The sequence below is a fragment of the Amblyomma mixtum genome, chromosome 1, assembly GCF_055824585.1.
Source record: "Amblyomma mixtum isolate Tamu chromosome 1, ASM5582458v1, whole genome shotgun sequence".
NCBI classification, from domain to species: domain Eukaryota; kingdom Metazoa; phylum Arthropoda; class Arachnida; order Ixodida; family Ixodidae; genus Amblyomma; species Amblyomma mixtum.
This window is the reverse complement of record NC_143012.1, coordinates 30,480,994-30,508,991: the sequence shown is the minus strand read 5'-3', so window position 1 is coordinate 30,508,991 and position 27,998 is coordinate 30,480,994. Positions and strand designations below refer to the sequence as shown.

At 44.4% G+C, this 27,998-nt stretch overlaps 1 protein-coding gene across 2 annotated transcripts; it reads left to right on the top strand.

Annotated features, from left to right (window-relative positions):
• The first annotated feature begins 2 nt into the window (after positions 1–2).
• On the top strand, positions 3–22,849 carry LOC149365943 (RUN domain-containing protein 1). 2 transcript variants are annotated; one of them, XM_089547390.1, is made up of 17 exons: positions 3–150; positions 2,980–3,110; positions 5,942–6,083; positions 8,273–8,362; positions 8,442–8,549; positions 10,323–10,475; positions 11,564–11,654; positions 11,791–11,846; positions 12,257–12,349; positions 15,013–15,143; positions 16,114–16,219; positions 17,050–17,145; positions 18,205–18,315; positions 18,445–18,537; positions 19,331–19,428; positions 19,788–19,882; positions 20,820–22,849. In XM_089547390.1, exons 1-17 carry the CDS (start codon positions 139–141, stop codon positions 20,924–20,926), a joined length of 1,713 nt encoding a protein of 570 aa, XP_089403516.1. In that variant the 5' UTR covers positions 3–138; the 3' UTR covers positions 20,927–22,849. The 2 variants fall into 2 exon arrangements, with proteins under 2 accessions (XP_089403516.1, XP_089403512.1); XM_089547386.1 differs by having other exon boundaries at positions 5,939–6,083.
• The last annotated feature ends 5,149 nt before the right edge of the window (positions 22,850–27,998 follow it).

Sequence of the window (27,998 nt, the reverse complement as noted above, 5' to 3'; positions counted from 1 at the left end):
AAAAATAAATACAACAACATTCGCCGCTAAGGGGTTCAGGCCTGGTCGAAACATCTGTGCGCGTGCTGCAGTTTGCATTCAGACATTTTGGGGGCCGATCCGTCTAGTTTCTGCTACAGGCTTCAAGGATTACCCTTCATGGATGCCCAGGCGAGATTTCGTTGCTAATTTTAGCTCGTTTTCGTTGCCCCTTCTCGCGGAGAAGCAGACCGTGTCTGCAGTTTGACGCGCCATACCGCACTCGTCGCGAGTGCGGCGTTTAGTGTATCGCATTGTACTGTCGGACTTTATCTGGTTTAAAGTGTGTTGATCCTTAGCTCCTTTATTTAAAAATGAACACCTAGGTACTTCCGCTGGCTACAGCGTGGTTATCATTTCTGTGCAGTGTTCAAACATATCGCTTCTCTCTCTTGGTGAAAAACACTCGACGAAATTGTTCATTTTTAAATGAAGCAATCAATCAACAGGCACATACCAATATATATAGTACTCATGCGTGAGCTACGTGCTGCTTAAATATGCCTCGCGGTAGTGAATAAGCACGTCTCATTGTATAATCCCGGCATGCTGTTTCGCATTGTGACCGGCTACTTGTTTATGTTCGTTGTGGATGAATCCACTGCGGTTGCATGGCTTGAAAGCGCCTGCGATCAGTTTCTTTCGGTCGCATACCACTAGGGCGCACTGTACGGTGCTTTAGGGAGCTCGCACCGTCGGGATCAGTGCGACCGACTGCGACACAGCTGTCCCTTCCTGGACGAGTCCACAAATGTCACGAAGAGCGGCGCCAAATGTCGACTGCTTGACGAGTAGCAACTGCTGTGCTACTTGACCCTGTTGCATGCCTCCAGGTGGCTCCTTAACTACCGATAGCGGCACTATTTTTAAACGTTACAAAACGAAACTTTGCTATGCGGCAGGACGCCTATACATTCGTGCGTGTGGATTTTGGTAGCAGCGGCCACCGTTCTCGAGCAAAAAATAATAAGAGAATGTATTCTCAGTGCTTGTAACGTGCAGATAGGTGCGCTTTTGCCCTAGGAGTAGTGACCGCAGCGACTCTCTGAAGTTGGGACGTGAAAGAAAATAAGCGCGCCTAGAAATAAATACGTAAATATTAAAATTGTAATATTAATATTGTAAATATTAAATTGTAAATATTAAAGTAGTTGGTGGAAGAATCATAGATGAGAATTTTTTTTCTAAATTATCTTGAAAGCTTAATAAAGATTGTAGTGTTTTATATACTGCATGTTACTTTTGAGTGTGAATTAAAAGCGACAAAAGAAAACTGCGTACCACGTCGTAAGATCGTTAGTGCAAGAAAGCATTCACGTTCTACATGCTGCATTCATCAAAGCTGGAATTCAGTAGCAGAAAAAATGAACTGGCAAGAAATGCAGTGATTGCAGAAGAAAACGGCTGTTCAGATCTTATGATCAGTGAGGTAAAAGCAGTAGTAATATGGAAAGTTGGACGAGCTGAATCTTATTCGTGATGTAGTTAGTGCCAAAAACGAGAACCAAGGTGGGAGAAAGACACAACACAAGCACTTTTTCACAACTGAAACTTTAATGGAAAAACACAGGATATATACCCATCTCGTGAAAGTAAATCAAAAGAAACATACATGGTAACATCAAGAAAATCTTGGGGCACGATACATCTGAAGAGTGCCGAGTAACATGTTTAAGCAACATCAGTAACAGTCACATGTTGTTTTAGTTGCAAAAAAGCGCTCGTGTTGTGTCTTTCTCCCACCTTGGTCCTCATTTTTGGCGCTAACTGCATCATGAATGTAAAAGCAGTAGGGTGGCACTAGACATTTTGTGAAGAATGTGAACAGATTGAAAATAGCCTCGTTGGATATGACAACAGTGGTTACCTATTCATTCCAAAGAGCTAGTGGCAATTAAATAATCATCGTCTCCGTCATTACCACCTCATTTGCCATCGTCCTAGCTGCGTAAACCAGGAAACAAAAGCCCCTCCATGCGTCGTGATGGTGCATTGGCTAGGATCATCATCCTGTGTGCTAGAGTTGGCACGGTGAAATCTTGTGCGGGCTGCGATTATCTGTTCTTGTTAATTTATAAACATCATCACTTCATCTGATTCTCTGCCAGTCTCAACTAAGGGCCCCTTCTATTGTCGTCTTGCTCTACAACAGCCATAGTCATCAGTCCTGCTCATTATATGGCCTGCCCGAGTTTATTTTTGCCTCCTAATTTTGGCTAAAATATTGCCCGTCATATATTTTTTTTTTCTCAAAATGTCTGTGCTGCGTTTGCTTTTTCAAACCTTTACCTTGGCCTCCATGTTTTGACGCCATTTCATGAGGGGCACTTTTTGACCTGGGTGAACCTTCCAGTGTGCTCTAAGCCATTCTTATTCTGCATGCAAATTTCTCTTCGGCATAATTTCTCTCCAGCAGAGCTCAGGTTCCTCGTATTGATCATTTTTGACAGCTTTGCCTGTTCCACCTCATCTTCGGGGCTCAGGGATCGCTTGCTGTGATGCTCCTTAATTATTTCCTTCATTTGTGGGAACTTGCCATTGTCTTCATTCATTACAATATCTCCTACTATATTTGCAAGCTCTGCAGTTCATTTGGTTGTGGTAATCACTGGATCTATGCTTTTCTGGGCCTCATCGGCCCCAATAATGTGAAGAGAGATTAGAGAAATTTTACTCCTCAGTAATTCCTGCACTTTTGCCATGACTTCCTATTGCAAAGTTGCCTTCCTGCTTTTTCATCCATCATTATAGACTATTGCATTTCTAATCTCTTCCTTGCATATTCAGCTTTCTCATAGTAATGTGTTGCCACCTTGCTGTCATAACTAGATGTTAGTTCATTGGAGCCTAAGAAAGTGGAACATTAATGACAGTGAGTTATTACAGACTTTATTAGAATATCACGGACAAAGTAGGGAATAGCAAATAAGGTTCTGGTGTTGTGATCCTGTATACTTTCAGGTTATCCAAATGGAGTCGCTTTCTTTGGACGACATTGGTCGAGAGAGTCCAGATGATGACCGCCCTGCCGAAAGATGGGCTCCCGTTGGATCAAGTGAAATAGATGACGCCTGGGATGACCCTGAGACATGGTAATCTGCCATTAAATGTTAAATGAAAGGAAAATTTACGTGTGGACATTGTATAATTGGAGATGTGCAAGAGTATCAGTCACTTTTTCGCTGACTCCATATTATAACTGTGGCAATGCAACCTCTTACGCGTAATTCGGAGGTCGTGGGTTCGGATCCCACCGGCGGCATGTGGTTGTTTTTTCTTCTACTTTTCTAATCAATTAAGCGATAACATATTCAGTAATATTCTAAATTGATCAACACCACAAAATAAAAAATAAATAACACCACAAAATAAAAAATCCCCTGTGCCCCTTGGTTTCTGTGGCTGTTGGCTTCTGTCATATTTATAACGAGCCCCTCATTCCCCTTCCCTTGTTTGCTTAATTGCTTAGCGAGGGCCTCGGTTCTGGCAGCCTTGATGCCTTAGGAAGCATAAGAGGGTTCTCATGCAGCTTCCACCCTCTCCGTTCGATGACGTTCTACATCACACCTGCGGTAACTCGGGACGTTCTACGTCCGCCGCTTATGAACGTGCGTGGCGCTGATGAACACTCTCAAGGTTAGGTTACTTGTAAACATAAATACCCCCGAAAGCAGAAGGTTTGACAGCCGTCGCCGTAGCTCAGAGGTAGAGCACCGGACGCGTAATTCGGAGGTCGTGGGTTCGGATCCCACCGGCAGCATGTGGCTGTTTCTTCTTCTGCTTTTCTAATCAATTAGCTTTAAGCGATAACATATTCAGTAATATTCTAAATTGATCAACACCACAAAATAAATAGATTAATTTAAAAAAAAAAATCCCCTGTGCCCCTTGGTTTCTGTGGCTGTTGGCTTCTGTCACTCTTCCTTCTACTGTTATATGAACAGCCATGCAGAGGTAGGATGTCAGAAGGTGTTCTATGTGCTTGTTAGCTCAAGCTTCATGATGTTCAGAGATTTTGTGAGGTTTGTGCTGACTGATGAAACAAAGTTAGAGTCACATGGGAAGTGACAGGATAATTTGAAGAAAAACACTTGTCGCGTGGGAAGTGTCAAGATGATTTCAAGAAAAACACTTGTCGATAAGAATTTTTAGCAGCCATTGATTTAATGATAAGAGTGCAACTCAGTATGACAGGGCATATGCTTTTAGTCGACACTTTGCAGGTAAAGATCCTGAGAAATTGTCGGCTACTGTTGCCACAAATGAAGTGGATTCAGCATTATTCCTGCATTTTAATAGCTAGTTATGTTTTATTGTGCACTAACAGTAGAGTGTATCATGTGCCAACATATAAATAATCAACATGCCATCATCACAGTATTATCGCACTAGTATAAGAGAACTTCTTGCTGGGCTAGTTGGTAATTCATTGTAAAAGTAAAGGCGCCAAAAAACCACACACACACACAAGACAAGAGAACGGGACAGAGCGCCACTCACAACTAGTTTATTTTTCACACCTAGTTGTGAAACTAGTTGTGAGTGGCGCTCTGTCCTGTTCTCTTGTCTTGTGTGTGTGTGTGGTTTTTTGGCGCCTTTACTTTTACAATATCGCACCAGTAGTATACCCCTGTATAATTGTGTATTTTCAGTACCCTTTTAGTTGGCCAACAGTTGAATTGAATGACAGTTTAGTGGTGTTATGCAATGAAGCCAACTGCTCTTGCTTTTGAGTTTATTTATTTTATTTATTTATTTTAATTATATTCTGTTGGCCTCATCAGAGGCTTTTAAAGGAAAGGGTGAAACTAACATGCAAAAAATACAGGAATACAGTTGAATAGGTGAACTGACAAGATGGCAGTTAAAGGACTAGCTGTATTGGCTGAATCAGTAATTGTTGCTGTCATATGTGCTCCAGTTGCGTGAAAAATTGCTGTACTGGCTAGTATTATTTCCGCTTATCAAATTTAACTAATCGAGTGCATATGAACTTGCCAACTTGTGAAGCGACGTTAGAAAATTTGTGGTTAAGCACTGAAGCTAAGCTTGCCTCTCTTGCATAGTCTTAACTGTGAACAGTGTTCTACAGTTGTATGCACATAGAGCAAAGCTTGCACAGAAATTGCATTTCAATAAACTCAAGTATAGAGTGAACATTTAAAATTATAAATGCCAAAATTCAAGCACATTTTTATCCATAAATTGGCCGCATGTGTGTTATTATGTTATTCAAAGGTTGGACTGAGTACTGTGCAAGTGCATACTGTGGAGCATACTCAGCATACTGTGCAGCTTACTGTGCAGCATACTGGGTAAGTGCAAGTGTCTGCTATTCAACTGAGCGGTAGCTGGAAAGCTAAGGTGCCTTTCAAGTGAATGACAGCTGAAACTGCTGTTGTAACAAGGGTATTCAGTTTTTCCGATAGCCTTTATTATTACGATTCCATTTTAATTTTGTGCCACGGCCCCTGCTGTAAATATTGTTGAAAGAAATAAGCCCAGGAGTATCAAAGATAAAGTTTATTATTTAGCTGCAGCTATAGCACAAATGCAGAGTGCTCACTTCAGAGGCTGTAGCTTCTAGCTTTGTTTCCAGTCAGTTGAATTGCACTCTTTCCTTTTTTGCACAAGCTACACGGCTCTTTAAAGTGCAACTACTTTAAAAAGCTGGCGAGCCCGTAAATGCCAATACAGTAAAATGAATCATTACAATTCCCCTTTTTGGTTTCACATTTGATGAAGCTGCAGGTGCAGCCTGAATAAATTTGTCCTGCCAGCTGTGCGCCTTTTGTGATGCAAATCTCCGTTGAATGGCCTCCAGTTGCGAGGGAGCGAGTAGTTACAATCGGGTCTGGGATGAGTGTGGTGCACGACGGTCGACTTGTGGCTAGCGTGTGACGAATTGTCTACCCTGCAGCAGCCTGTCAGAATTCGAGCGCCTGCGACACCTGGAAGAAGAGCAGGAGCAGCTCAACACCTCACTGGTTGCACTCACGACGCACTTTGCTCAAGTCCAGTTTCGACTCAGGCAGATTGTGAATGCCTCTCAGGAGGAGAAGGAGGTAAGGTGTCTTTGGTCGTTTTAACCTGTGCTTACTCCATGGAAAGGGGGATGACACTGAAGCAACATGGGCTTGGGGACATGCACGAGTTAGTGTTATCCTGGCTCAGAATTGAGAACAGGGAACGGACATGGGCAAGGCACGTAATGTGGGGAACAGATGGAGGTGGACTCCGAGGGAAGGACAACGTAACATAACAATAGGGAGTCAGGTCGGGAGGTTAGATTAAGAAATTTGAGTTATAGGGCGGCTGCAGCTGGGTGTAGGACAGGATGAATTAGAGATTGCGTAGAGAGGCTTTCGTTCTGCTGTGGACCTAACTAGAGAAAGACAGTGATGGGCACCCTTTGACGCGGTAATATTTTCTCTGGCACTCCGATTTGCCTTGTGTGGTTGGAAACAGATGGCAAAGCATATGAGGAATGTTTTCGTTATTTTTATGTTATGAGGCAACAGAAATGTAAATTATGCAAATGTGGCGTGCCCTGGCCCCAGGAAGCTGGCGTAACAGGAAAGCTGGCAATGCTGTGACCTCTGAGCAATGTTCTTGGCTGCACCCCTGTGAATACCTTGGTACAGGGCAGGGAAACAAATATACAGTCACATATCATGACGTGAATAAATAAACCTTTCTTTTCCTTGAAGCCTGTGATGAAATATGGTTTGTAATGGGATGCTATGTGTGCTGTGGATTATTATTTATTTTTTTTTTTTTTGCCATCCACTATGTACTCTGTGTCACAAAAAGTAAAGGCTGTGAGCCCGCTTTTATCAACGCACAAGTGGCCTTTACCGTTTTTGCCTCTTAATTGGCAACACTGTCATGTCATGTGTCCATTTTCAAGGGTGCCATTGTCAAGAGCACAACCTTCCAATATGAACCATGTTTGCGCTCTACTTCAACGAAATGCACTGCTAGTTTGCATTGTGCAGGCCTTGTGAGTTGAGAGCTACTTCTGGGTGTGCGACTTTAGCTTTTCATCATGTGTAACCGAACAGCTGTGCTAGTTGAAAAAAAGGAGCAATTAGGAGTTCGAAAAACACAAATTGAACCATTTGGAAGCCCAGCTTGGTCAAATTGTGTTTTGGAAGGTTTAATTGTATTTTTTTATGCTTACTTTAGCAACTTGTGCTCTAGATGCAGCTGTGGACTTTGGCTTATGTCACAAGTGAGCCGTGTGATGTGTAAGGCCCGCTTTACATAGTGCAGTAACGATTGCTTTTGGTCTGTCTAGGTTGATGTTTAAATCGCAGTTTTCAAACCTCGAAAAGCAAATTCGACCCCTGAGTGTTTTTAACAGGTCTATTCCTTACCAGAATTCTTTGTTACACTTTGTTCGAAAGATAAAGGTTGCTAGATGGTGCAAGCTTCTGAGAGGCCAGCTTGGCAAATTTTTTAATTCAGCCATTGTGAATTTCAGTGTGCATTGCAAATTGATAGTGAAAAGGAAGGCCATTGAGTACCCTCACACCTTTGTCATTGTTCAAAGACTGTGAAAGACGTATACACCTTTCCAACCGGACCACCACCATATTTCTCTCTCAATTGTTTTTTGCAAGTGGCACAACTAATCCACCACACCTGCGACAGGTGTACACAGCGGCTTGATGAACAATAACTGATGCCTAGCGAGCGCTTGGTAGCATCCGGTGAATAGTATGACGGTGCTCCAGCTCGAAAGGCGTGCACTGGGAGTTCCAGGGAAGCCTACCATTAATTTTTAAAAATTGCGTTTTGAGATAGAAAGGTGACTTTTGCAGCATAGTAATGCCAGTGTTGGCAGGCATCAAAAAACAGAGGATTCATGTTAACTAGTAAGTTGTTCACAAATTTTTAAGTACTAGCTTCATAGCTATTACTGTTAGGTGCCTGATTTCAATTGCAGGTTTGTAGCTGGCTGTTAGAATTTCAAAAATGGGATTACCCTTGATGCTGTGGCTCAAAAAATTTTGTTTTTTTGGCGTGCACTGCTAAGCCAACTGATCATGTCAGTCTGTGGCGCACGTGACAGGTGACCTTCTGTCTCCCTTCTGTCACACGCACTCTCTGTGTCGGCAGAACGTTTCATTGCTCTTTTGTGTAGTGCAAGCATGAAGTCCCTGAAATATTATGTAACCCACTCCCCTGTACACTGTTCTATGCCTTGAGGACATGAATAAATTAAATTAAATGGAACCGTTGGTTTCAGGAACTCTTGAAAGAACTGGAAGAGTTTGCTTTCCGTGGAATCCCAGACCTGCGGGCTTGTCAGACTGGAGTTGGCATCTTGCTCTCAGAGGTGCGTCTCAGCCCTTTGTGGCTCTCTTATGGATGTTGTGCGGATGTGACAGCTGCGTGTGGTGTTGTTGCTGTTCCAGACAGAACAGGAGCAAGAGGAAAAATTGGAGCAGCAGCGGCAGAAGCAGAAGGAACTCATCCAGCAGCTGAAAGAGCAGCTTGAGGATCTGGAGAAGTATGCTTTCGAGGTACGTTGGCTGTTAAAGGTGCACTGAACAGGATTCTGAACATGTCTTTTTGCCGCGGGAACTCGATCCACACGTTCCTAGCATTCTTAGAAACAGTGACTTATTGCCCTGTGTGGCCGATTTCTCCAATTAAAACGAATTAACGTCAGTCTCCCGCCTTTATTTTTTAATTCTGCCTCGTACGGTGGGCGGAGCCGACCAACGCGTGGAGCGCCTTTCACCCAGTCCCGTGGAGGCTTTGGTTTCGCTTTATTTTGTTTTTAGGTTTCCATGAATAAATAGTTTCATTCACAGATAATATAGCCGCAAAATAAGCCCGAAGAAATAAAAATATGCACGGACTATTTGCTACTACGGACTACTACGTATTACTCCGCCGATGGCACAGCGGCATGCTGCCACGGGACTGGGTGAAAGGCGCTCCATGCGTTGGTCGACTCCGCCCACCGTACAAGGCAGAATTAAAAAAAAAAAGGCGGGAGCCGGACGTTAATTCGATTTAATTAGGGAAATCGGCCACACAGGGCAGTAAATCGCAGTTTCTAAGAAAGCTCGGTACGTGTAGATCGAGTTCCCGCGGCAAAAAGACAAGTTCAGATTTCTCTTCAGTGCACCTTTAAGGACAGTTTACAGTTAAATGTGTGCTTTATAGCACTACAGATATGGGTGTGTAGTTTGACCTGCTTTGTAGGTATCGCTTCTGAGAAGTTTCTTCCTCGATTTAGTATGTGTGCATGTTGTTATTCTGCGTGTATTACTTGCACTATTTCGGTTGTTATCTCTTTATTTGTTCCTGCAAAGAAAAATTATGCACATGTGTGTAGCTATATAGGCCTGTGTTTCTTTATTTTTCCTGCTAATACTTAGTTGCAACCACATTTCCAAGAGATAAGGGGTGTGCTCCTCTTTGAAGCCACTCATAGGCTGTGTAAGCGCATTCCTTGTGAGTGGTTTCTTTGCTGAAAATTATCAGCCTACATTCATGCATGCAAGCTTATCTTGATGGCGCCATTGTTCTTTTAGCTAAAGTGTTGCAAATTGTTTACTGTTTGCATAAAAAAAATTCTGATTGTGGAAAGCTGGCATATGTAGCAGTTGTTTGCTGGCATTCTATGGCCACAGCATATTGCTAGTGTTGTGTTGTCTTTCTCATATGAATTTGTTTGTATAAAGCCTTCGGCCTTATTTTTATAGCCTGTCTGATTAGACCCGGGAAATGCAAACGGTAGAAGTGGTAGAGTGGTGCAGATAACTGGCACTGAACAAAGCTAGCTACAATCTGCCTTCAGAATATACAGTGGCAATGCACTCTGCATTTGGAATCCTTTGCGAGTCAGCTACCAGCTTTCTTTTGGGTAAAGACATTGACAAAGTAATTGAAATTACGTATGGATAATTAAATCCTAATAGTATATTTTGCTTTGGTATACATTGATGACTGATTGCTTTTGTGGAGTGACAGAAATGTCTTATGGATAATTAAATGCTAATGGTCTTACACTTTAGTATACATTGATGACAGATTGCTTTCGCGGAGTGCCATCCTTTTTTTGGGGGGTTGGGGGAGGGGGGGGGGGGGTATTTATTTATTATGCCACTGAATGGAGTACAAATTCAGAAAAGCTGCATTTCTGCAACAGCTTCGCAAAACTATGAACCATTCGTAGGTTGCAGACCTCAGTGTCGAACAAAGGTGTGCGCAGGTTCTTACGTTTTGTTGTTTCAGTGCCTGTATGCCTGCTTTTGAATACTGGTTTCTTTTGTTGTCTACAGACAGGTGATGCAGGCATGCCATCTAGCATGCTTTTGGAACGCCAGTCGGTCATCATCGAGCATCTCAAGGAGAAGCTTCCACTGAACCTTGATGAACTGGATCTCCTTGACCCCGATGACCTCCGCAGGAAGATTGATCAAGCCGTGCGGGAGGTTCGGTCTCCGAGCTGTTTCTTTGCTTGTTCTTTTTTTGTTTCCCTTGCGCTGCATGCTGAAATGTCCGATGAGCTTCCCTTTCTTTCTCATCATCTATACACATTGATCAGCCCTGAGCTTACGCAATGAGCTGTTCTCTTTAAAGCACTCTTTGTAGCTTTGCCGTAGCTGACTTTTGCTTTCTTTTGTTTGGTGTCGTGTTATTAATGTTCGTAACATTTTCAGAGGCATAAACTGTAAAAACACTATTCTTTCATTCGTTTTTGGCATGCTTAGTCAAGTCTGCCTTTGTTTGTGGTCCTGAGGGATGCCATGGTGTTTAGATTTTTTGTGTGCAAGAACATAGCCATATGGCAGTCATGTTGCGGCAACCAGAGGATAACTTTCCAGGAAACATGGGTTAAGGGGAAATAAATGTAGCAGTTCGTTTTGCGGAAAGAAACAATTCTGTGCTATGTTTCTCAGATTTTCATTTGTGCAAAGGTTTGTTATCTATCATTACATTACAAAGCCAAAGAGTAATCAAACATTTGTGGAGCATTGGGGTGGTTTGTGCTTGTTTGGGAAGAAAAGGAAAAATGATTGGCAAATACGAATCTGCGTTGGTTAGATTCAAGAGAGTGACAGATGTCACGTGGTGGGTCTTGCATCTTATAGCAAGCAATTTTCTGTTCTTTTGCTGTTTTCTTAAATCTGCTATCACATAGTTAGTCCTCTACCTAGCAGTGCATCTGATTTCTGTGCACTCTGACAGGTGTGAAATTCTAGCCACATGTTAGTCATCGCGAGTTGTAAAGCTAAGCGTTTGCTCGTATTTTCCACCTCATGAATTAGTTCTGCTCCTTACCTGTGCTTGTTAGCCAGGCATGGGTCTCCGTAGCGTATGGTTTTTGTATGATGACAGCATTGCATTCAGCATTTTTTGCTTGCACGTGCGTGCATGTATGCAGATTTGTTGACCAGGGCCATTTCTATCTTCACTCACCACAGCAACTCTCATCCCCAAAAAATTCTGCATACATGAAGTTTTCGGCGCCACGAATCATGTACCGCATTGTCATTCCGATGCTTTGCAACTGGCTCAGATGGTGAACCCTGTCAAAATGAAGGAGCAGCTGGTCTCGCAGCTCAAGACCCAGATCACTGACCTTGAAAGATTCATTCAGTTCATTCAAGGTAGTGCCACTAACCCTACTAACCTACCTACTTCCTCTCTCTGTGCTCCTCTTATCTGTCTCGCCTACTAACTGTACTAACTTTACAACGTTGTGTAGCGATGGCCTTGATATCGGAGCTGTACCGCGCTTTTCAGGAGAAGGATCAGATGGCAAGCCGAGGTGCACGTGCAACTGCCCAGTTCATGGCAAAGTGAGTGGACATCTTGTGTTGATGACGGGTGTGGTTTCTTGTTATTTGATGCATTACAAGGTTGTTGGTAGCTATTCTTTGGTGCAAAACATTCTTCCAGGTCTCTGTTAGTGTGCATCGGGCTGAAATTTCTCATGGTTGCCGTAGCTGTGGATAAGCAAGGTTGTGCAAACACTATATCTTATGTATTCACTATTGCCTTCTCTCCTTGTTTTCTGGCTGTTATCGTTAGCCACTGAAAGAGTAATTCTTGCTAGTCGAGGTTCATCTCCTATTTGACTCCTTGAATGTGCGTGTGCCCCATGCAATGACTCTTAAAGTGTAGAGGTTGCCCAAGCAGTATGCCCTCTGCGTGTTGTGCCAGTTTCTCATGTTGCCCTTGCGTTTGTTTGCTCTCGTCTGAAATGCAGCCGGATATGATTCACTCTGAGACGTCCTCCGAGTGTTTTGCTTCCACGAGGAAGTACAAGGATCAGCTGCGTCGAGCACACAAGGAGAGCCAGGTAGGCCTACCTGTGGTTGCTTGGCCAGTCTTGCGCCTTCATCACTTAGCATCGCCTGCAAATGAATTTTGACGCAATGTGAAATCAGGCAGCTGCAATAATTCTATTTATTCGCTGAAATGCACATGCAGTGGCTAAACTGACTACTGCGAATGATGACATGAAAAAAACTTAAAGAGGATATATATGTTCTCATTCAGCACGCATAAAAGGGATATTGATGGCTGGTTAGCTTGTGGCGTTACAAGCAACAGGGTTGCCCATACAAATAGACCGATTTGCGATCATGAAATCGGAAACTTTAAGATCTATTTGCTCTGAAACAATATGCCGTATGGCTAAAAGGTTTTGCATAAAAGATTAGGACGCTGAGCAAAACTTACTGTAGAAGTTCAGGTGAAATATGTCAACCCTGAAGAACACCTGGAGTTGCCCTCTAAGTTTAGCAGTGTCTGGGGTTAGTTGCTGACTTGATACAAAAAATGTGAATCTTGCTTCACAGATGACCAAACTGAATCAAAATTGGATGGATTTGAAGTCCTGGCACTAAATGCACTTGCACGTTGCACTACAAAACTTAGAAGGTGTACCGTGCTCCCAAGTTCTGATAATGCTGTTGCTATTGCCATCCTGATGTTTTGAAGCAGTGTACTTTGTTTATTGCCACAGTTGCATATTGATGTTCGTTTTTTTTTCTCCTTGTAGTGCAAGTTGTCTCGCTTACATTCGCTAAGTGTGACTTTATTCTTTGCAAATGACCGGTTCACACCCAGCAAATATTATCTTTCGGTCTTGTCTAGCTGATGCAAGCACATTTCAATTCCGAGCCATGTAATGATTGCGGCTGACAGGTTCTAGCAATCTGACTGTCACAAAGTGCGCGCATGCTTTATTTTTCTTCTTTCTTCTCCGACCAAAGTGGCCACGGCTGGCCACGGCGCCGGTAGTATGCGGGCATGTCGCGACGCAGCGGCGATGACTTTGCCTCCCCCCGCGTGGGCATTGACCCCTCGCGACGCTGGGGGGGTCAAGACTACGCCGCCCCCCTCCTCAGGATTATCGCCGGGAAGAGAGTGCTTTCACGAGGGGGGGGACGGGAAGCGGCCGGTGAAGGCCCTAGCACCCGTCCCAACCTTGAGAAGTTAACATCCCTCCTCGTTAGGACCATACCTTTCCTTCGCGTCCCCTTCAGTTTCTTCATGCTTCTTCTCCCCCCTTCTCAACATCTGTATATCATTGGTGCACGGGGCCGAGAGGATTCGTTTGCTTTTATTTGTTTTTTTTTTGTGGTTTGTCACTTGAACACGGTGGCGGGAAAATCACGACCGAGTTAGTTGGTTTAGAGATTTCGGTGCGTGCCGACGTGTGTAGGGTCAGCCAGGGCAGTGGTCGGCAAGCGAGCCTAGGCGGTGTCTGACGCGTAGAGCGCGGCGACGGCGGCCCCGAAAGACGCGTGGAAGACGCGTAACCCGGGGCCCAAGTTCGCCCGTATCCGCACCCCCCCATCAGCACCGCGCGCTTCCGCAGCCCGACGCTCCCTGCGACCGGACCTTGCCCCTACGCAGCTAAGTCACCGATTCTCACCACTCGCTCTGCTCTTTTTCTTTGTTCTGTCGCTGTTCTCGTCCTATTCTTTTGTATATTGCTTTAATCGTGTAACCTTGTTGTATAGTTCTCGCCCTGTTGTTTTCCTTCTTATTGTTAATAGTTGTTTGTGTGCTTCTGATTTTGTGCTTGTTGTTCGCGTCGCGCTTGTGTATTTTCGCAATATTGCTTGGTTTATTTTGTAGCCGTTTGTTCTTGTTCTTACCCAAGTAAAAGGGTTGCTAAAGAAACTTGCCTATACGCCTCATGCCTCCGGTCAACGGCTAATCAGGCGTGGCCCCTATCGCCGGTCAGCAGTCTAACCTCATCTTCCGCACGCGGGGTGGAGAAGTTTGTCGCTTCACCCCCTCCTAACTTACGGAGAGTGCAGTGGTGGGCAGGTTGGCCGGATTAATTATAACTTCGGCGCCAACCAAACATCTAGCCGCCCACCATATCGTGACACTGACCCATACAACAGTGTTATGTGCTTGTCAGTGTTGCTGCCTCTGACTTTACGTGTTTCTTTCGTGGGCGCAGCTTGCAGCGTAACCAGCTAGTTTTAAGTTTTGAATCGGCTTCCCTGCATGACACTGTTCTGTGTTGTCACACTTTGGCCCTTGATTTTTGGTGGTGTTGCGGTAAATTGGTAAATTGGTTTTTGAGGAAAGGAAATGGAGAAGTATCTGTCTCACTTATCTCAAGGGGGGGGGGGGGGGGCACCTGAACTGCGCTGTAAGGAAAGGGAGGAAGGTGGGAGTGAAAGAAGAAGTCAGTGCAGTTTGATCTTTCTACTCTGTTGCTCCTGCTCTTGCTTTGCTTTTAGTGGCGGCAAAGTAAACATCTTGGCTGTCTTTTCCCAATTTCTCTATTTGAACTCAAGACTCCACCACCTCTGGGCCTCTATCTTGGTAGCCACAGCAGAGTGAGAGAAGGTGTCGCTGACTGCGTTCAGCCCATGACTAGCGTGATGCTGATGAACGGTGTCTAGGGCACCAAAGTCGCTCGTGACAATGATGATGGGGTGTCCGTCATGGAATGTGCTGCACACTGTCCCTCCTGTGCTGTTTTCCCACCAGGAGGCCCAGCACAAGATCTTGCGGCGCATGCTAGCGCTGCTGCACATGTTCGCCCTGACCCAGTTCGGCTGTGGGCGACGGGGCTTCCAGAGGAACCTGATGAAGCGTACGCCCAAGGGGAACCACTGGGGGTGAGTCTCAGGGTGACGCAGTAGGCCTAGTGGGGAAGATACAGGTGCAGACTTGTTTACACTGGAAGGCAGCCCTGTATATTGGTTCGGAAGTATATTCGCTTCATTGCTAGTTAGATTTTGTTAAGTAGCCCATTATTGCTTATCTCAGTATACTAGGCAGAAGTGTTCGTTTTGCCTGTTTTTCAAAACTGCATAACCTTTTTGATGCCTGTGTCTAGTGGCCTTCAGGTTTAGTCCTGGAGCATTAATGTACCAACAGCTGCCTGCATGTGCATATAAAGATCTGGGGCAGAGCAGCTTAACCAAGGGCAGTTATTGTACATGTGCTACAAATAAAGATGGAGCAGTACATGTTGCGGCCAAATAACTTATTTCAATGACATGTGTCATATCCTGAGGCACAGACTGCGCATCCATACCAGAGGGCAGCCTTGTGTCCTGGTGAACAGTAGGATGAGACGAGGCGCATTGCAACGACTGCCCCAACATACTTCACTTGCTGCTTGAAAAGGGAAAAGGGGTGATGTTGGTGTAAATGCCAGTGCCTCCTAGGAGAGTGTTTTGAAGGAAACTAGCGTGTCACACCAGTAGGCTGCCAATTTTGTGGAACAGATAGGTAGCTAAATCCTTTCTCGCGATGATCATGTTTTTGTTTAGTTGGGGCTAAATGTTTTAGCTGAATGTGCGTGCCTGCCTCTTTTGAAATAACTGAAAATGTAATTCTAAACAGTTGTGAAGAAGCCACATTACATGTTTGTGATCCTCATCGTGGCTGCATTTGTAATTGTGGCTTCTCGAGGTAGAGAGGTTTACGGTGTAACCAAAATGCATGCCAGCAGCAGGTGAAAACCAAGGGAGAGTCAGTATACGCCATTTATGGCAGTATGCTTGCATTGGCAGCTGATCAAATGGCTGTAACTGAACTACTACTGAAAGTATTGATGGCTGGTTTTTTCTGCATTCGCAGGGATCTGAGGGCACGTCTTGAGCTGGCCATTAACCAGGTGCTGGAGTTGGTGACCAAGCAGGAGGCGCAGTGTGTGGACAGCGACTACACCAGCGACTCTGAAGATGTAAGGGCCTTTCTAGGGACTATTTTATGGCTGTATTTCATCTGTCATCAGCGTACAGCAATGCGTAAAGCTGTGAACTGTTCAGCATACAGCAATGCGTAAAGCTGTTGACTATTCAACATACAGCAATGCGTAAAGCTGTTGACTGTTCAGCATACAGCAATGCGTAAAGCTGTTGACTGTTCAGCATACAGCAATGCGTAAAGCTGTTGACTGTTTGCCTTTCATATTCAGCTGGCCATGAGCTACTCCTGTGTCACACCAGGAGAAATGTTGTACAGATCGTCACTGCCTGGCATGCGTTATTACTCGGATTAAATTGTAAATTTTGAGGCGTATCTTCAGAACATAAGCGTGCCGTGAGAATTCTGCCAAATGAAGTAGTCTTGGAATGTGGCCGCCTCTGTGTTTTAAATATAAACATGCACACTAATGGGAGTGTCCTAAAGTTTATCGATTAATTTTAGTTACTTTGAAAATAGAAATTAACAATTGTCCTCACACTTTGTGTCTACCCAGCTGCACAGTCTGCATTCAGAAACAGCTACCGTGTCGTTTCATAATTTATATTGTATCTGTAGGAATGTATTGGCTGCCAGCCTTGAGATAGGTGGATGACGCATAGTGCTTGAAATGTTCATGTTCAGTGAACATAGTCGTGTCCAGTATAGAGACATATGCGAGCAGGAACAATTGTTTGCATTTCTTGTGGTATTAAGACTGCATCTTGCTCCATGCAGTTAGCTGCTGCTGTTAAATAAAGTTCCATGTGGCGAGAGCAAAAGGTGAGGGAAAGTGAGGGTTATGTGTTATACTGCTGTTTTCCACAGGCACCGGCTGTGCTGTGTAACGAGAAGCTGACGAGTGCTGTACGAAAAGATCTGGCCACGGCCCTGCGTGACTTGATCCAGCATGGCTTGATGGAGGTAGGTGGATGTTAGTTGCTGAGCTGTCATACTTTCTAGCAGCTCAAAGCATGAACAGGCACTTGGCTAGCGATCACTGTTTTTGCACCCGTGAAAATGCCTTTGTTCAACAACTCTCTTCGTACGCGTGGGACTTCACTCCCATGCATTGGTGTCAGTCACATGTTGTAGCTTAAAACTCATGTGTTCATTTGTGTGCGAACACCTTATTTACTCGCAAAATTGATGCACTTCCATAATGAACGCATCCACTATTTTAGTTGTCAAAGCATAAATTTTTCTAACATGTTACCCTACATAATAAATACATTTCTCAACTTTTTATAGTCTTGGGCAGTAAAAAAAAAAACGCATTCATTAGCAAGTAAGCCTGGTAGTAGTGTTTGGTAATAGTATTATCTAGCCCAGGAAGACCTGAGGTTACATACATTTTAGATGTGCCGTAGGCAAAAGGTAGCCTCTCACTCCCCTGACTCGAGGCGAACACAACAAACGAGCACTACATCGTTCTGAGCATGTTCATCTGTTACAGTCTAAAGCAAGCTAATCGTTCTGAGCATGTTCATCTGTTACAGTCTAAAGCGAGCTAATTATTAATTGCCTTTATTGAAGCAAGATGAAAACTGTGCGTTTTGGCTGTCATGATGCTGTCCTGCCTCTCTAAGCTGCTGGCACCTGTCTTCTATAGTGCACCTCAAACAAGTACGAGAAAAAGGGATTTCAGACACAATTCTTTCCTCGTGACCCATTCCCATGTCCTTGTTTTTGGTGCACTAGGTATCTGAAAGGAGCATCAGCAAGGTCAAACCTATGCCTTGTTAATTTCTACTTATTTACTTACTGTACAAAAAGAGACAAGTGTTTCCTTCCTTGGCAGTCAGTGCCTTGTATTACCTGCCTCTGTCCTGTGTCCGCTTCATTTTTGAGTGCATGAGCTTAATTGCCAGTAACTTTTACCATAGCTGTAGTAAAGGTTTCTGTTTGTCTGGTATGGAAATTTGTTTGAGCCTGTTGCTAGCTGTCTTGCCCACGGATCTACAGTATTTCCGATTCACCCAGATTGGCCAGAGCAGCAGCCTGGTGCCCCTGGGTTGCTTCGCATTGCGGTCGGCTAGCGCGCCCTCGCTTCTGCACGCGTGGGACCTCGTCCTCAAGTACTACGAGATAAAGGCAAGCACCTCTCTTCTGTGCCGAGCTGACACAATGTGATGCTGATGTAGTGTAATGTAATTTGCTGATGTAATGTGTGCGTTATGCCCCGCCGCCCCTCCCTCCTTTTCCCTTATTTTTTAACATCAGAACGGGGCCCAGTACAACGCCTCTCCAGCGCGCAAGTTGTCGGAGAGCTTCAATTTGGATATTGTTGCATCTACAATGGACACGCCCAAACACGTGAGCTGCTGGTTGCTTGCGCTGGGGGACCTTTCTTGGTGCAGCTAGTAGACTCTGAAAATGCATGCACGTGTTGACCACTGCTCCTACATGTTAAGATCATGCTGTCTTGGTAGCTTATTCACTAACAATGCAAATATGACATTGTTAAGAGTAAGTTAAGACTGGTTGCGGTATGCACAGGTGGTGTTCGTAATGTTTCCAAATCCATCTGATTGTGGACGGCAAGACTAGTCTGCTGGTAAGACACGGTTGTCAGTTGGCAGGCAGATTGGCTCAAGCTAACAGGCCAGTTTTGGTTGGTGTGGTAAAGTGCCAACGGTAATGCGCATCATGTTGCATATGGAGCAGTGAAGAAACATTGTCTTGTCAACTTTTCTTTCACAGTTGTAATACTGAAAGGTTCGAGATGCTAGTTCCACAGATGTGCAGTAATGATGCCATGAGTCACGCTTGCACTTGCTTTTCGCAGATGATTGAGGTTTTTGCCCGAAAAAGACCAGTGCAGGTTGGCCTACACCTGCTTTATAAAAGAAAACTGAAAAATTGCTTGTCAGTGCTTACTTAACTAAATGTATTTTATTGCATGGGTTTTTCAATTGGACATTATGTGCAGCAGCTGTAGCAGGTGTGAGCATATCCCATGCATTTGACCATCGGTTGCTGAAGCCAGCTATGTTTGTGAGAATGGGTTGTGCATGCTTGTTTCATTGTGCAATGCTTATTTCATTGTGCAATGCTCAGGCAAGCCTTGCTGAATGCATGTTGATTTTGTCGTACAATGTCCGCGCAGGCTTTACTGACTGCAGTGCACAACATCATATCGAGCCACACGCCATTGAAACGCAGCTACGATTCCCACTTCAAGGCGTTTGTGTGCGCTGCCCTCAAGTGAGTGGTGCTTTTTTGTACGGGGCACCCTTAACAGGGAGTAAATTAGTCGAAGTGGTGTTTGCAGGTTAACATCAAAACATAAACAAGCAGGTAATCACACTCATGTTGTTTACTTGGTGTCTGTCAAGTTCTCGTCCGTCAAGTTTTATAACGACGAAAGTTTAATTCGTGATTCTGGCCTTCATAAAACCTGTTACTTGTAACAGTGCTTCTAGAGAGTGTAGCATGTTGCTTTGTGCATTCAAAGTAAGTTATACATTACAGCATTGCTTTAATGAATGTGGAAGCTATTAGTTATGACGAATGAGAAGAATACTCTTTCAATACGGTCAAATGTGTGTTGCGTTGCATTTCAGTGAGAAAAGGCTGGTGCCTTGGCTAAAGTTACTGTTCAAGTGCAAGCCACTCGTCGAACGCTACTACGTTCATTGGAGCTATGTGCGGAAGACAGGTGAGTCTTGACAGGCATGGCTGTCTGGCATGGCCAAGCTAAAAAAAAGTGTAGATGCTTTCCCGTGTACTTTAATTCCCTTTTGTTATATGTCGTGTTATTTCCGAGGCAGGGTGCAGTAAAGTGCTTTGTAAATTTTTTATTGCCGTGCTTTACTTGTTTCCTTTACTTGAAGATGTTTTGTTGCAGCAGCAAAAGCTGTTTGCAGGTACTAAGCTTGGTTTACAACACGGCCAACGTTTACATAAAATAATGCTCTGTGGGTTTGGATTATTTTATTTACTGATCAGAATTGCGTAGGCTGTGTTAGTGGTTGTGTGATTTATCATTCGGTTTCTAGACTGTGTAGTGATCCAACAGGTGCTGGCAAGCATAGATTCTAGTTGTGGTGATTGCAGTGATGTATTATTGAATAACGTCTGAAACAAAGCTTCAGAGTTTTCGTATTGCTCTTCATTACGCAAAGGTTCTGAAATTCGGGAAGAAGTCATCACACTTTTTGAGTTTCTCATTATTTCATTACAGTACATATTTACCTCACATTACTAATGGAATGTTGTATTTGGCGAGTAAATGCGAGGTTACATAGATAGGGAACACTTATGTACTACTTTTGTGCTGTGGCATAACATTTAGGTGTTCCCTGAAACCAAATGGCCAGTAGTACTGTACTAGCTGCGCTAGAGTACTTCGGTACAATATGCATATTAGTCTTAGTACATAAGCCAGCTGAGGCAATTTTACATTTGGTTACTTTGCAAACCAGAGTTGATGCACCATAGAATTAGCCATACACAGTGCCTGTGATTCAATGACAGCACAATTTTAAGATGTGCTTCATATCAAGTCACCTTGAGCCAGTAGCTGTAATGAATTTTAACAGAATTGCACATGTTTGCAAAACCTGACCTATACTTCATATTTTCCTTCTTTCAAGGCTTTGACGACGCACTCCGGTCTCTTGACCGGCTAACTGACTATGATTTCGACCTTCCTGTTGACCTGGCTGTGCGCCAGCTGCAGAATATCAAGGACGCCTTTTGATGTGTCATCACCGTCATAGCGGGAGAGATGCCACTTGTCTCAATGAACTTGAGATGAACTCTATCTCAATGTGTTGTGCAGTAAGGGTTGGCTTGTTGAGCCAAGTTCCGGCTGAAAGGCCATTCATTGCAAGATATTCTTACTCTGAATGTGGCGTGCAAAACTATACGAATGTGTTCATGTAATGCCTTGAAGCTGCCAGGGATGCGAACTTAATTTGCGTAGGCTTCCAGTGAGAGGCATGATAACTCGAACGTGTAGTATCGGTAACCAGCAATTGCTTTAACCATTTGAGAAAGCAGTGCCGTCATGTTGAAGTTGTCCTAGCCAAACATATTGGCAAGATGCAACCTTTAATCCTGCACTGTTCTTTTTTATTTTGTGTCGATCAGCGAGGGAGCCTGGAAACGTGACTGACGAGTGTTAGGCATCATGGTATCGCTGGACGGTGGTTATTGTTAGACTGGGCTGTAGTTGAAAGCAAACAGTTATTGATGATTTTGATTCGCGGGAGCTTGGCTGCACGTTTGTTTTGTTACACATTGATGGAGTGAATTTTATGAGTTTTCAGGCATTTTTGAGGTTGCATATGGCAGCTTTTGGGATTGCAGCTGTGGAAATCAACATTCTTCCTTGTGGAAACATGTGCCATATCACGTGTAGCCTGTACTGCACATGTCTAGTCACTAAAGCATTTGTTCATGCTATCGAAACAAAGTATATATTCTGTGCTGTCTAGCACTGATGACCTCTTCTCAATGTGATTACTTGGCATGAAACAAGTTTTACCTTCCACACTCGGCTTAAACAGAATGTTGATCTTTTCACGTCCAGTAGTGTGGAGACAAGATGTTTCTGTCTTTCAAAACTGTGTGCCCTGTTTTAAGTAATCATATAAATATTGAAAACCTTTTTCCGATGGCTAGTTGTAATATCAACTTGACCTTTGCTTGGTTAGAATTGGCTACGTTGTGAAAGCGTCAGGAGTTATGACAAAAACTGAAGTAAAACCAAGTTATCTGATACATTTTGTGAAAGATCTGTGCTCTACATAATGGTTTTGATCCTTAATATTTTTTGGGGTCTTTATCAGCATTTCTTTTGCAGATTCATTGTGTTGACCAGTTATTCTGCCTATTTTGTCAAAGTTGCCGGCAAAGCATACCAGCTCTCATTTTTAAGCAAGGTGGTGTTGTGCTGCCTAGAAGACAATATGGGTTGTTGCTGGCACCTTTGAGGAACCTGTCATGTGTTGATCCTGATATTGTTTTATAGCAATAGCATGTCTACAATTGTAACGCGTTCTTCGCATCTGTTGCACGGAAAGTGACACCGTTTGACATTTTTAACCAGAAATATGTCCTGTGTCAATATCTAGACACGTCTCTCGAACTAATGTGTGGTGTGCAAGTCTGGAGTGTTCTTTAAACAGGCACTTGCCTGGAAACTACAATGCATGCCAAACGATAATTCCTCGAAGTAATTTTTGTGACCTTGAAAGCTTTATTGCTTGTTCAAGGACTGTCTGTGTAACGTGAAAACAGAGCTATGAATTCCATTTTTCAGCATTTGATGTTACAAAGCATTGCACGTTTTGACTGATGTTTCTCTTAAACTGTTTCATTTTCCTATCACTGCTGTGTACATACTTGATAATCATGATGGTTCACTCTTTGAAATCATCTCTTCTCCACCTACTTAAGGTTAGGGTCTTGACTCTGGTGTGCTGTCTGTAACAGTCTTCTTTGATTTTACATTAAGTTGTGAGCATTTTATTATGAGTGGTTACTTAATGACTGTATGGAGGAATCACTGTTACAGAGTATCTGCCAAGCTGTTGATAAGTAACATGACTGATAATTGGTGTGCACACACATGTGTTAAGGTGTAACCTCATAAAATAAACAGGGTTTGTTCGCAAAAGTTGTCTGCAGGCATGGTTACTTTTTCATTTTTGTGCTGGCTGGTAGTGGTAGGTGGGTGAGTGGGCAAGCGGATGGACGGACGGGCAGGCAGATGAATGGATGTATGTATGGAATAAACATCTCCTTTTAAATGGGGCAGTGGCATGCACCAGCATGCTCAGATTTATTTTATTTTCAAAGCCTTTTTTAATCTCAATTGCTATTATACGAGGGGGTACCCAAAAGAAACCGGACTTATTTTTGTTTGAACTTATTTGTTCACATTTTAAGCACAGACCTTCAATCTCCTTCAAAGTATTCCCCACTTGCAATGATACGCTGGTCGAATCTTTCATTTCATTTTTCAAAACATTGTTTAAATTCATCTTTTGTAATGCTTGACAGTGCCTCCGTCGTTTTTTTCTTCACCTCAGCAACATCAGCGAAACGCTTTCCATTCACTTATTTTTTCATTCTAGGTAACAGAGAAAGTAGCACGGGGCAAGGTCGGCAGAGTATGACGGTTGAGGAATAGGGGTCATGCCATTTTTGGTCCAAAACTGTCGTAGAGACAGGGCTGTGTGAGCAGGGGCATTGTCATGATGGAAAAACCAGACACCCGACCGCCACAAATCTGGCCGCTTCCACCGCACACTGTTGCCAATCTTTTCAAAACATCCAAGTAGAAAGCCTGGCAAACTGTCTGACCCTGCGGAAAGAATTCTCAATGGACGACTCCTCTCACGTTGAAAAACAAATCAGCATTGTTTTGAGGTTTGATTTCACCTGACGAGCTTTCTTAAGGCGAGATGAATTTGAAGTTTTCCACTGGCATGATTGTTGCTTTGATTCAGGATTCAATTCAGGAACACTTGAGTTGTCCCCATAGCATCATCCTTGTACGTCTTTCTTAATATTTCAAGAGTTTCCATTCAACTTTTTCCGAGCAAAAATAAGAATTTCACCGGCGCACGCTGTTCACGAAAATCAGCCATTGCAAAAACGACGTTCACACAAAACAGTCGTCACTCTAGAACTCTGCCTAAACTAGTCGGACCTCCTTCAACGACGGCACTCGGCTTACTGACTCTGGAATGTTCGTTCTATGCGCTCCTAGTGGCAAAACGCGGTTCCACAGAAGCTTTGCCGACCAAAAAATTTAGTCCGGTTTCTTTTGGGTACCCCCTCGTAGAATGAACTTTCTTTTAGGTACAACTTCCAATTGCTTTCAGTATGTATATACCAAGTCTGACCCCTAAAAACCTGTCCCCAGGTCCCTTTCCTGTTTTTCACCATCAGTGTTCATGTTGTTCTTTACTGACCTCTACCTTGGACACACTTGGGTTACAACAGTTACCCCTCAGTCCTCTGTGCCTCAGAAATGCCGATCTGGCCAGTATCGGGACTGATACTGCGAAGTTGCAGTGGAATAAGGTCAACTCTTCAGACCTGCCACACGCAAGCCGTGAATCATCCTTCTGACTATATACTTTCCTTTACCTGCGTGTTCTAAGTCACCTTGATTTAAAACATTAGGACGTTGCTTTTTGAACCACCATGAAGTGATTTCTTTCATATTTCACTTTTTCCTCTGCTATGTGCATTCTTAGTCTGCTTCTTTCCAGTCAAGTTTATCTCGTTGTTACTCTCTACTGTTTTGACTGTTTCTTTAACGCTCTTTCAGAGCTGATGCTAGCACCATGCTGTTTTAACGCTTCTAAGCTCTTCACGTAGTCTCATGGAATGGATATAAACTAGACTCCATTTAAAGGGACACTGAAGAGAACTTGTACACGGGACAGCGCTGTCCCGTGTACTCCTTGTTCTGGTGAAGTTGGCTTGTTTCGATAGTATACCAGCTCCTGACCATAAAAACACTACTTTTACTGAAAAGAAAGCTCTTTTAAGGTAGAAAAGAGCGATAACTAAAATACAGGTATCACTGTAACAGGCCAGTCTCTCAAGTACAAGCGTGATGATGAAATAGGAGAAACGATCTCTGAGGCTGACAAACGTACATGAAGGTTATGCGTTTGATTGATATTGAAGTATACAAGTTTTGTTTTCTTTTGAAACTGCTGGCACACTTTTATCACATGAGGAAGACAGAAAAAAAGACAACCTAAATGTTGGAAGCCAAAGAAAGCCTGTATGTGACGACGCAACAGGCGGCCAGCTGAGTTTCGGTTTATTTTGGGGTGCATTGTGACTATGTGCATCGCGCACACACGTGGTGTCGTTTCTGACACGCCTCAATTTACAAGGGCGGAGCAGCAGAGAACTTCCAGGTGCCTAAGTGCTCCTCGGACGAAGTTCATGCAACAGCACGCACCTGCGACAAGGAAAAAAAGCTTTGAACAGCTAATATTCCACGCACCTCCGCGTTAGCATACATGCCGCTCGGCGTGTTGGCTTTGTCAACGTACCAAGGCGCTGAGCTGCATAACCAGCCGTACGAGGACTGTTATAACACGGAATTTAAATATGCCAGCACATGCCAACCTCTAGACATCAGTCTTGACGGTGGCTCAGCGGCAACGGCGATGCTGCCGACTCCTCAGCGCTCGCAATTTCTTGCCAGACCCGCTGCCTCAGCCCTCAAAAGCATCGCACGCTGTGTGGAGTTGAGGTCGCTGAAGTGCACACAGCAGTTCTTTGCGAGAACTTCATTGTCAGAATAGGGAACAAGATCCATCGTAATGTTGGTGCAGACTTAAATGAAGCAACAACGGCTGATAGAGGCCCTCGTCCGGCCGGCCCACCTAACCGCCGCAATGAGGGCCCACCAAGCTAACCGCGATTTACACATTAAACATTCGGTCTCTCCAAAAACAGCCAAGGCCTCACAACATCACTGCCAGTGCCTACATTAAAACTTATTTTAGACCACACCTCCCTTAATTGAAAGCATTTATTTTGTTCACTTCTTTTGTAGTTAAATTCAAACTACCAAGCTTATTAGAATTGCTGAAAAGCATCGGGTGATTTCTGACCAAGCTTGTTTGGCGTTATTTTTAAATTTTATCTATGAATGTTCCAAAGCAAGTGAGTGCAATGGATGGGCAAGAAGACTGAGCAGACGCGGTCAATGACACAGCGTCTTGGTTTCGCACGTTTTGAAGAAACAAAGATTATCAGCAACGGTAATAAAATATAAGCACTCGCCTGTTCGTCTGGGTATACCTAGATGAACACAAACTACCCAAGCGGCGAAAGCACGTTTGGTACGCATTCACGAGCGAAAACATTGTGTCATGCAATTTCGGATGCAAACAGGCAAGCGGCTGGCAATGGCCGGTTCGGCGCTGAGGCGTGCCTTTATTTTACGCCGAGCAAGACGAATAGCGCGGAAATTAAATCTGACCAATACAAATGTTGTGCTACACTTAGCTGACTAAACGCAAAAGCGGTAAATCTTAAAACAGCACTGATCCAACATGCGGCACTTGCACTACAGACACATGAGGAGTTCGTCGGTTTCCACTTGTCACGCTTGATCCGGACCAGCCACAGAAGCCTCCTTTTAGGGTCTCTTGGAAAATGCAACATCCTCCAACCATTTCTCGCATGGTTGGAGCACTGAGGAACACAACATTCAGGCATTGCACGGCGATAAAAGCCGCGCGAACGCAGGCACGCAGCAGTGACGCCCGCACGACAGCAGAACGGCGAGGTCGACGCGGGCAACACAATGGCGGAGGGACCGCGCGAAAACAGGTTTAGGCGCTCAAGCAGAACTATTTGCTGGGCTAGTTGGTCCATTCTGACATACGTGAAACAGCACGACAGAAGCAGCCCGAAGGCGAAACGAAGAAGGGACAGGAAGGAGCGCTGATTCCAGGTTGTTTCTGTTCGGACGCATATATTGAAAATATTGACGACATGCTCCTCCAGTTTCTTTTATCTTCAGCAAGACCTTATCCACACTTCCCGATCTGTGAAGGCTCACCTAGAGCAAGTTGGCGTCATGACACTGCCATAGCCGCCGCAAAGAGCCGCCCTCAACATATTAGAGAACGTGTGGGGTATAATGAAAAGGAACCTATCAAGAATGAGCCTGCACCATGCGACTTCCCACGAACTCTGGGAAGCCGTCAAGGGAAAGTGGGAATAGCTTAAAGCCGACACGGACCTGGTGCCCGCTCTATATGAGTCACTACCCCGACGCATGGCTGGGGTTGATCAGTCAGATGGACATTTCCTGCCTTACTGACTACGCACGAGTGCGCACATGCACGCAAACGCCGTCACATGGAAGATGTAGAAAGTTCCACTAGTGCTTGACTGTGCATCAATATCCAACGAGGCGTCTTATTTTTCGTAAAGCGCAGCATTTTTCCTGTTTTGCTCATCGTTTTCCGGCTTATATGCACAATCGTGCGATAAATCCTGGCACAAAAAATGCAATCTAGCTACACGTGCCCACACGTGCCTCAGCTATCTCGCTTCGGCCAAGAATCTGCATGCACGCTCAGCAAACTGCGACTGGGGTTGTGTCGCATTTGTGGGAAGAGCCTAGCCGCCGGCAGCCACGACGGACGAAGCCTTGCGCGCACACGCGGTTACTGTCGCTCATTTCCGCGCTCTGCGCCGTGATAAGGCGCTGACAAGCAGTATACCGCGCGAGCGTCGACCAAAGAATTGGCCGGGTGTACGTTTGAGCTGATTAGTTTCTCTCGGCGTCGCCGCATCTCGGATATGCGATACGCTCTTCAGGTCGTCTTTATTGGCTGCATGGTGCCAGCTTTTTTTATGCGATAGCATTAGAAGCCCCGTGGGACCAAAATGCGTCGTCGGTCATAAAGTTCGCCCATTGGCGCAGGTAGGTAAGTGACGTCACTAGACCGGACCATTCCCATTAGCTGCGTGGGAGCGACGTCACCAGACAGAAGCATTCCCATTGGCTGCAGGGAAGTGACATCACTATCGGTAACGGCATCAACAGCTGCTAATGCTGATTGCCGACACATAATGGAATGGGTGTGCATGTGAATTTCTTTTTTCTCGGTTAGCGAAGTTGGCGGGTCGACCTGAGTGTTTCGTATCGACCAATATACGAGTAAATACGGCATATACGAGTACGTGGTGATGCTGACTTTCTGTGCAAGTGCCGACACCATAAACTACAAGAACATTTTGTAACGACATTCGGTCACGGCAGGCCGTGC

Excerpts from the sequence above, each read along its gene's own strand:
- LOC149365943 (XM_089547386.1), top strand. Across the intron at positions 15,144-16,113 it reads CCCAAGGGGAACCACTGGGG|GGATCTGAGGGCACGTCTTG; the intron begins GTGAGTCTCAGG and ends CTGCATTCGCAG. Across the intron at positions 19,429-19,787 it reads TTTGTGTGCGCTGCCCTCAA|TGAGAAAAGGCTGGTGCCTT; the intron begins GTGAGTGGTGCT and ends GTTGCATTTCAG.